At 44.7% G+C, this 9,968-nt stretch overlaps 1 protein-coding gene across 1 annotated transcript in view; it reads left to right on the plus strand.

Moving 5' to 3' along the window:
• NPHP1 (nephronophthisis 1 (juvenile)) overlaps positions 1–8,757 on the plus strand; it is a gene marked incomplete at both ends in the record, with an annotated part of 12,337 nt that extends 3,580 nt beyond the window's left edge. Inside the window, 11 exons of the mRNA XM_010022111.1 lie at positions 35–119; positions 755–849; positions 1,253–1,381; positions 2,528–2,602; positions 3,342–3,452; positions 4,054–4,136; positions 4,719–4,795; positions 5,505–5,601; positions 5,983–6,095; positions 8,369–8,442; positions 8,713–8,757. Of these exons, the coding sequence (XP_010020413.1) occupies positions 35–119; positions 755–849; positions 1,253–1,381; positions 2,528–2,602; positions 3,342–3,452; positions 4,054–4,136; positions 4,719–4,795; positions 5,505–5,601; positions 5,983–6,095; positions 8,369–8,442; positions 8,713–8,757 (984 nt within the window). The remainder of the gene's footprint in view (positions 1–34; positions 120–754; positions 850–1,252; positions 1,382–2,527; positions 2,603–3,341; positions 3,453–4,053; positions 4,137–4,718; positions 4,796–5,504; positions 5,602–5,982; positions 6,096–8,368; positions 8,443–8,712) is intronic.
• Between the last annotated feature and the right edge of the window lie 1,211 nt (positions 8,758–9,968).

The raw sequence follows: 9,968 nt of genomic DNA on the forward strand, positions 1-9,968 counted from the left end.
ATACAAATACTGCTTTTCTTTCACTTTTTCCCAGAACGACACAGTAGAGGTACTGACAACCATAGGAGCTGTTCCTGCAGGATTCCGCCTGTCCACACTTTTCCAGCTCTTGGAGGAAGGTGAATATTTAAGGTTTTCTCACCACAATTCCAGTGCAGGATTCTCAAGCATCTGTGGAGAGTTTCTTATCCTGGTTACAGCCTGTTGGGCTCCACTCAGTATTGCTTAATTGTAGTTGGGTAATTGTACAGACTATATCTGACCCATAAATGTATCAAAGGCTTTTTCTTCTTCCATTAAGTTTTAATTTATATTTATTGTTACGTTTAATTATATGTGAAATCCCAACCACATGGAGGCAATGACAAATTTCCTGATGGATTTCAAAGATTTTCCTCTTTGGAAGAAGCTTCCTGTTGGCACTGCAAAAAATGGTGATTTTTGATCTTCCCTTTTTCTCAGAGATCTTCTGGAGTCTCTTTACCATTTAAATATATTACACATCTCATGTTTTGTTAGTCTTTTTATATCAAGCTGTTTCAAATCAATAGCTTCTGGAATAAAACACTGCAGAATACTTACAAACAGTAAAAGTTGCCTTTTCAAAGGGTGCTTGTAGAAGATACCTCTGTAGTTTTGTCTGGACCAGTCAAATATCCAAATGGACTTAAGCCACACTTGAATTTTGGGGTGTTGTTCAGTTTGTGGCAATAAAGATCATAAAAAATGTTAAGAATTTTTGCTCTTCTTGTAGGCAATCAATTTCGAGCAAGTCACTTTCTGCAGCCTGAACTTACTCCATCACAACTGGCTTTCAAAGACCTGGTGTGGAATGCTGAAAAAGATACTGTGAGTATTGCTGGGAAGAAACTGTGGTGCTTCTGGAGGGGAATTGCTAGCAATATTTGATGTTGGTGGGTAGATATAGCTGTGAAATAGAGGACAGATTTCAGTGTCAACCCAGGGTCCTTAGGCAGTAGATGTTGACAATTCCTGCCCGCCAATAGCAGAAAATTGGTACAAATTGTCATATTGGGTTTCATCTTAAGTTTGTGGGTTTGTAGGAGTCTCCTTAGAAGAGAACTAAAGGCTTATGAAGGAATTTCGCTGCTGCTGCTGCTACTACACAAGCTTTGTGGTTAGAAGAATCCAGTCCAGTGAACACTGCACTTGATCATCTCAGTAGATAAGCACAGAGTGGTGCCACGTGCAGGAGAACCCCGTAGATTTAACCCTCCTGTTTGTATTTCAGATCTCTCCCAGACCAACTCGAGTATCCCTGGTTGTAACTTTATGTGGCTGTAAAATGATTCCCCTCCCAGGAGTCAGCATACAGGTCCTCAGCAGGCACGTTCGACTCTGCCTCTTCGATGGCAACCGGGTGAGTTGTTTTGTCTTGAGGAAATCAAGAACTTGAGTCTTGCTGAAATGTGGATCTTTCTGTGCTCTGGTTCCTCTGGTAGCCAGTTCCTCCAGTGGTCTCACTCAGACACACACAATCTGCCTCCCACCCTGCTTTACTCACTCTGATCAGTCTGGTTTGATACTTGCCTGTGATCACACACTTGCAGCCACCACAGATACAGTGGCCTGAGGTCTGGCTGGCCCCTGGCACCTGAATGTCCACACACACACATACAGAATAGAGAATCACAGAATGGTTTGGAAGGGACCTTGGAGATCATTTAGTTCCAACAGAGACAAGTAGTTATAAATGGGGCTGAATGAGAAAACAGGACAGACAGCACTGATCAGGCACAGGGCAGGGCCAGACGTGTACCTATCGCTTTTGTTTCCCACCCCTGTTGCTCCACAAAGCACCTCGATCCCTCCCTTTTCCTGCTTTGGGTTTCTTCCCTGAACATGCCATAGTAAGTGATGTTCTGTCCCAAAACGCCCTTCCTCTTCCCAGCAGCCTCTCACCCCGCGGCAGCAGCCCCTGTCGGGCTGTAGGTGATACAGCTCCCGTTGAGTCACCACCGCGAGAGTCGCGCCCGGCCCCGGGGCTGTCCTGGGCAGCTCCGGGAGGGGCTGGGGCGGGGGCTCCCTCTCTCTGAGTCCATCATTTCGGTTCCCCCTCCTGCCATTGTGGCTCCTTGTCCCTTCTGTTTGTGGAGATGAGTGTTTCTGGACTCATCTCTCTCCTGAGACCAGCCTGCACACAGCTGGGTCGGGCATCTTCAGATTCCCCCACCTGCCCTTGATCCGGCGTGTTCCTCCGAGTGGAACAGCTTTTCTAAACTTAACTTCGATAGGATCTAAGCAGCTTTCTTGCAGCTGCCCTGAACCCTCTTGGGGGCAAAGGGATTATTATTGCTGTATACAAAGGAAAGCCCTCTATGGCTCCAGAGAAATCTTCCTCTGTAGCCCTTTAAACTGAAACCGTCTGATAAAGCTGAAGAGAAAGTGTGATTTTATTTGTTGTGTGCAAGGTGGGATTAATCTGGGATAATCCTGCATTTTCTTACAGCTGCACAGCTTTCCAGGTAAACTGGTCTTAGCTTTTGTCACTGCTGTAATTCTCTAGGTGCTGAGTAACATTCATACAGTGAGGGCTACGTGGCAACCTAAAAACCCTCAAACCTGGAGCTTTTCTCCAAAGGTAGGTGCCTCCCTCGGGGAGTGACACAGCCAGGAACTGCCTGTGTACAACTTCTTACTTAGTGACAGCTATTACTTCTGGTATTTACACTGAAATAAAGCATCCTCCAACCAAAATGAACACGTAGAAACGATGCGCTGAAGTGCATGAATTCAAACTAAACCAAGTGATTCAGCAAAAACACTTGGGAGAGAAGAGCTGGGGGAGGGAGAAGTAGTGGGAGGGACTGGTGCTGGTGGCCCTGGTTCATGTTGGAGCAGGATCAGGCACATGGTGCATGGTGTTCATGGAGAAGAGTGAGACCAGGCACTCTGCATGTGAGCTTCTGCTTGATTTCATTACAGAGACAGTACCTGCTTTGTGCCAGGTTTCAGGTGCTGTGCAGGGCCACACTCACAGCAGTACTGTCATGTTTTACCCCAGTTGTCGCTGTGTTCCTGGAGGGAATGAAGTGCTTTTTGACATCAAAAGTTCTTTAATAGCTTGTTAATGTGTTTAATTGTCTTTAATAGCACAAAATTACCTTGGTAGCAGAACTATGTTTCATGGTAAGATAAAGAAGAAAAGGAGCAAGGTTTCAAGTGAAACTGCTTCTCTGCTCATCATGTTCTTTTATATGCAATAGACTGTTTCTGAGATATGAAATGAGGTGACGTGTTCAGTGTCCTTTAAAAAGCAGAGTTGCTTCTTTTTGATAGATACATTGACTTTCCTTGTTGTTTCCCTCTCTGTGTATTAGGTAACAGGCATTCTACCCAGCTTGCTGGATGGAGACTGTTTTGTCAGGTCCAACTCCCTGGCTGCAGACATTGGTCTGTTGTTCGAACTTGGCATCACTTACATTCGCAATGTGAGTGTGTAAAGGTGCAGCATAAATCATGCCAAGCACAGTTTATCAAGTGAACCACCTGCCCCACAGCAGACATGAAGCTGCAGTATCCCCGCAGTGAACTGTGGGATCCAAATGGGAATTTGGCTGAGCTTTGCCTAGCTTGCTGTAAGATTGTCTTCCTTTGGCTTCTGAGAGAGAGATGTTGGGTTTGGACTTTTTAGTTCTAGTCAATATTTAGAGAATCAAAGACTTTCTGCCTAGTGGACATGAATGTGCCTTTACTCACTGAAATCACTTCTGTTAGTCTGCCAAAGATCTCATCAATGTGATTGCAAAAGACCAATTCTTGATGTGCTTTGGGCTTCCCTTAAAGGTGTGTTTCTTGGCTTTATAAATCCTTGTCTCTTAAATATCTTCATGGATGGTCACCTGTGTCTGCTGTTTGGTAAATGCCTTCAAACACCTGTGAATGTGCCACAGGCAGTGTTTGCTTACCACAGATGTGGGGCTTTTATCATTTTTATGATTTTTATATGATTATTCTATATAACTGTTTGTGGTTCAGTTACTCATCATGGTTTAGCTGCTCCAATGACCTAGTTTCTCCTTTTTTTCCTAGTCAACAGGTGAAAGAGGAGAGATGAGCTGTGGATGGGCCTTCCTGAAGCTTTTCACTTCTAATGGGATGCCTGTTCCTGCCAAGTAAGTTTACTGTTTTCCTTCTCTCTCTTGCTGTATTTACTTATATGTATACACTTCTATGTATATACATATATATATACTTATGTATATACATATATTTTAAAGTAGGAGTAAGGTTCCTGTTTCATACTTACACACTGGTAGGGGCAGGTGTAATCTAGGCTACTGGGTGAGAATCCTGCTTCCACCCCCCATGTATGTTCTGTGACTTACTCGTGACAGAACTGGGATGACATTATTCCTCAATGGTTTAAATCTTCCATGTCTCAAATGTGCTACATACACCACTCCTCAAAAACATCATGGTGAAACAATTGCTAAATTTCATAGAAGAAAGATATTTGTGTCCTGTGGGAAAGAATCAGTGTTGCTCATTTCTTACAAAATAAGCAACTCGTTTCAAACTTACCATTTGAGGTTTGGTTACTTAAGTAGGTGCAGTCATTTCACGGCAAACATGAGGCATAACACCAAGCACTGGGTCGGGTTTTGTTTGACAGCAGGTTTCCTTTCTCAGAGGTTGTGCTGTTCTCACACCTCCTCACACCTTTTTGTTTCAACCACGCTGCTCTTCTTCCACAGGATGTACGAGCTGCCGCTGAATGGTGGGACTCCCTGTGAGAGAGGTGTCGAGGTTGACCCATCAATATCAAGAAGAGGTATGGTTTCTCCTCAACACTATATAAAAGAAACCACACAACAAATGCTGTACCTATTTTACAGCATGTTCTCATTATCTCCCATTACCATGCAGTCTCCACAGTCTGCTTTTGGTTTGGGTGTTCTCATTTTGTGCAAGAGAGAGTTGTTTAAGGCCAGGTTGGACAGGGCCTTGGGTGACATGCTCTAGTGTGAGGTGTCCATGGCAGGGGGTTGGAACTGGATGACCTGAAGGTCCTTTCCAGCCCAAACCACTCTGTGATTCTATGGTTCTATGATTGTTATGGTGGGCTTCAGAACTGTGTGCCAGTGCTGCCGTTCCTGTCATTCCAGAGTCTGCAGGTTGAGGGTTAGCTCTGAGAAATGTATTTATTGTTTCTTGAACTGCAGTTACCAGTTCGTGGCCATGGGGTGATGGCTGGTACAAGGCTCAGCAGCTGCACTGCTCTGCAGTTCCCAAGCATCAATGCCCTGTCACTTCTGCACAAGTTCCATGTGTGCACACATATGCTGCAGAACATCTGTACTGGTTCTTCCCTGGGGGGCTGAATAAAGCTCCACTAAGAGGTGGTTCACGTGAGACACCACTTGTGTTTAGATGAGGGCAGCTGTGGCTTTCACCTGGAAGCAGTAGTGATGTAATTATAATATAATTATTAATATTCTTTCAAATTGGCTGACTTCACATCATATTTATTTCTTAAGCAGGCAGTGGTGTTTTCCATCAGTTCATAGCACTCAAGAAACAGCCTGTGCTGCTACTGAAACTGAGGTCATTGAGTGTGCAGTCAAAAGACATCCTGAAGTAAGTATTCAGGAGTGCTGCCATGAAATGGGAAAATACTCCAGATGGCCTAGAGTGGTCCCCTTCCCTGGAACACTGGCTATGGGAAAATGTGAGGATCATGTCACCTGCATGTTGTGCTTGATCTCTGTTTGATGCTTTGAGCTATTTTACTGAGCACAAACAAAGAGGTTTTAAGTTTAGGTAAGAGCGAAAACAGCAACAGCAGGAGCCTGGCTCTTGTAGCTGTATCAATGTGCACCTTCAAAAGTTGTGATAGATTCATGGAGATGCCGATATGAGCTAATAATAACCCCCATGAAGCCATCCTTACCCCCATGAACAATGCTTCCTAGGAGCAGTCTTCACTAACAATCTCAACTGCACGTTGTTCTCCTCCAGTTTGCTCCCAGAAACACTAATTGGCAGCATGTGCTACATCCATCTCCTGATATTCTATCGACAAATCCTTGGTGATGCACTCCTGAAAGACAGAATAAGCCTGCAAAGCACAGGTAAGAACTGCTCCTGTGGAGCTCAGTGTTTTGACTTTCAGACTGGAGGTGTTGTGGGGACAAACACAAAGCTGTTGTGCAGCTGACAAAAGAGAACAGCCTCTTGCTGGGAAGCCTGTTTGCATTTCAAACTAGTGATATTTTAACTCATATCGACTGTGCTGCCCTGTTTGACATCAGTTCATGTAGCAAATGAAGTGCTTAGAGTGAAATTCTCATTTGAAAAAGCCTGTTTGGATTGGTAAAGGGTTATTTCTAAGTAAATAAAAAGCAAATAAAGGTAAAGGATTATTTGGAAGATGTTTCGTTTTCACCACCCATGCAATGAGAGATGAGACCTGCACACAGGTTTACTCATTCACTTCCAGTGTATGCGTGTTCTGGGTTATAGAGGAGCTCAGGTGGATGTTTATGTCCTTGAGGCCAAGTCATCCTCTTTAGGGTGTTTTAATTGCTATTTACTTCTTGGCTGATGCAGCAGGGAGAGACAGAAGAGGAAGAGGTCTGGGTTTAGAACTTGGTGTCTTGTGCTGATTTCACAACTCTCTCTCTTACTCCTTCCCCATCTTCCCTTCAAGAGGACTGTAATAGTTTATAGTCTTCTCCATCTTAAAATCAATTTGAAATAGGGAAAAATTACTAACTGTGCTACAGGTGAATTTATATTGGTGCTGTGAAGTGGTTTGTTTGTGTTTTCTCCAGACTGAATTATGTATCACCCATTCCTAGGGCAAATAAACTTGCTCATGCACTTACTAACGTTTTAAACTTGCAATCTTTAGCCAAACGTAGGTATCTGAGTTACAGAATAATCTATCAAAGGTGCTCAGAACTTAACTCCCTTCCTGATTTTCTTGACCTTTAATGTACATCCTGTGTATACTTGATTTCAGTACCTGGGAGTCAGCCCCTTTCCTAAATTAATGCCTTATTTAATAGACTCATCATGGAGACACTAAAATGCTCAGTTATTGAAGGCCAGTTTTGAACTGCTGAACTTACTTGGTTTGATCTTCGTAATGTAGGACACCAGATGAGGCTGATGGCCTGTCCTGGAGTTAAACTGCATCTGTTTGGATTCAGACTTCGTTTGAAATGAGTTTACCCCAGCATTTCAGACGTTGTTCTGGTAGCCATTGTCTACTGGTTTTCTAGTGTAAGAAAAGAAGATCTTTCTTACTTCAAAACCAGCCACCACTTCAGAAATAGGCATCTTAAAATGCCTGTTACAGTTCACAGAAGCGATCAGATCCGACTTGCTTCCCTGCAACGTTATCAGTAAATGGTGTTTACTAAACTTCCCACCAACTTCAACGTGAAGAAACAACTTAAATACTTAAAATGACAAGAGAAAGAAAACACCTCAACCAACATTACACTCTGTCACCTGTCACTTGCTCCTCTCGGAATCTTCTCCCAAATCTCATTAACTAAATGCTGACAGGACGGGACCACTGTGCCTCTGAGGCTCGAGTTTTGCTGTGCCTTGTCACAGAGAGCTTTGATTCCTGCCTGCTGTGGGGAGGCAGCTCAGCTCCAACAGGAGACCCAGCAGAAGCCCGGTGCCTTTTGAGATGTGCCCCTTCAGCCAAAGTACTGTGCTGCTCCTTACCCAGTTACCTGAAACCCTTTGGTGCCCCAGAGAAGGGCACCGGAGCTGGAGCAGGGCCTGGAGCACAAGTGTGACGAGGAAGGGCTGAGGGACCTGGGGGTTTAGTGTGGAGAAGAGAAGGCTCATGGAGGACCTGATCGCTCTCTGCAAGTGCCTGACAGGAGGATGGAGCCAGGAGGGGGCTGGTCTCCTGATGGAGGGACGGACTTGGTGATCTTCAAGGTCTTTTCCAGCCTGGTTGCTGCTGTGATTCTATGAACACCCGACAAGGCACGTTAAGGCAGAATGAGTGTGTTTATTCATAACATCCAAACCAACAGCCCAGTTCCAGGTGTTTTAAAAAAGACAGGTGTAGAAATGAGGAAACCCACCTCAGCCTGTCCCCAGGGTAAACCTGAAAGGTCTCTGGCTTCTAGTAAACCAGTTGGGTTTGTGCCTCTCCTCTCCCAATTAACTGTCTCTCAGCCACTGGGAGCTTGCTACAGAGGATGTTGTTAGAGAGCTGTTCTACCTTTCCCACTGCTCTGGAGTACCGTTACAGCTAATCTACTCTTTGGAATAATCTGAGGGGAGGGAATGTGCTGTATAACTTGATGTGTTGATACCTTTAGAACCATCCTGTTTCCTCCTTAGCCTTGAACGTGTTTGTTTTCTGTTTCAGATTTAATCTGTAGTCCTATTTTAGCAACTTTCCCTCAACTCATGGATCAGCCAGACCTGATGGATGCACTTCGGGTACGTTATCCACATAGCGTTCAACTGCATCTGATGTGTCAGGATGTCCCCATCTTCCAGTGCTTGTATCTGTACAATGTGGTGGAATGGCTGTTTGCTTAAGTCAATTGACATGGCACAAGGTGGGATTGGGAGTATGAGGGAAGTGGGACTGCAACAGGAGCTTCACCCACTGGGGGCTTGCAATTAAGAGAGATTTTTGCAGCTAGAAATGGAATTGCTTTAGATCTCCACAGCCTCAGTCTGATTTCATGTTTCATTTCATTTTAGAGTGCTTGGGCAGATAGAGAAAGAACACTGAAGAGATCTGAGAAGGTAAGATATTACAGGGACTTCTTTGACATACTCAATCTAAATCAAACTAGGAGCTTCCTGCAGTGTTATTGCGAGGAACCTTTTCCTCTCACCACACAGTTATTTAGAAAACAGATACCTAACTTTAGTTCTTAACATTTCTTACCTGTACTTATAATAGTAAACTAGGAGAAGAAGGAATATGACATTAAGTTTTTGTCCCAGTGTTTGCATACCTTTGTTAACAGGGGAGCTATTACAGGTTCATACCCAAAGGGTGCCTCCAGTACTTGCCTGGTAAAAGCTTTCCAGTGGCACACAGAGGGCTGTGTGTGCCCACAAAACAACCTCTCCACCTCTGAGCTCCCACAGTCTGCCTGGAAAAAGGCCCCACGTCCTGCCCATTCCCTGCCTCAGGCTGTTGTAATCTCCCATTTTGGGGTGCAGGCAGCTGGGGAAGAACTGAACTGGCCCTGTCATGGGGCTTACCCATCCCTTGTCTTGTGGACAAGGAGAAGCTGTAGGTATCTGAACCAGAGAGGCTTTGGCTCTTCATCCAAGACACTTCCCTTGGGAACAGAGGGTATTCCATTCACTGTGTGTGCTACTGAACAGATACACAAGGAGTTCACCCTGTTTATGCAAACAGACCAACACACTGTTGAGTCAGAATCACTTTTTCAAGGCCATTAATCCAAAATGAAAGCTGATCTGCTGAAAGAATTAGTAACTCCCTGGTATCCCAGAACCATCCAGTTTTACCTGATTTGTCATGTGCCACTCCCAGGGCAGGATTGCTGCCTGGTGAACCCTTACTCCTCCTTGCATGGTTCTAGCTGCTACAGCTCCTGCTGAGACGTGAACTGCACAACAGCACTCACAGCACTCATGTTTCCAGAAGAGTCTTTGGTGGTCAGGGAGTTTTCCAGGAGGCAGAACTCTGTGTGTGTGAATCCTTCTTCCACAACAGGGTTTTTCTAGTGTGCATACGGAAAACAAGGCACCCAAACCTTGTCTAGTTATATCTTGCCCAGGTAAAGCAGTCGGAATCTTTCAGTGTTGGATAACTGACTGATTTTTAGTCTCTGGGTTTTGAAACTGGTCTTTACAGGGAGGGCATAACTCTCACCACACACTGAATGTTCTGTCATGGAGTGAAACAACAGCATTTGTGGTGCAGCCTCACCTGCTGCCAAGAGCTGTGTGCTGTGAGGAGCCTGGGATTGCTGCAA

This window comes from Nestor notabilis, unplaced genomic scaffold (assembly GCF_000696875.1).
Source record: "Nestor notabilis isolate BGI_N333 unplaced genomic scaffold, ASM69687v1 scaffold34619, whole genome shotgun sequence".
NCBI lineage: Eukaryota > Metazoa > Chordata > Aves > Psittaciformes > Psittacidae > Nestor > Nestor notabilis.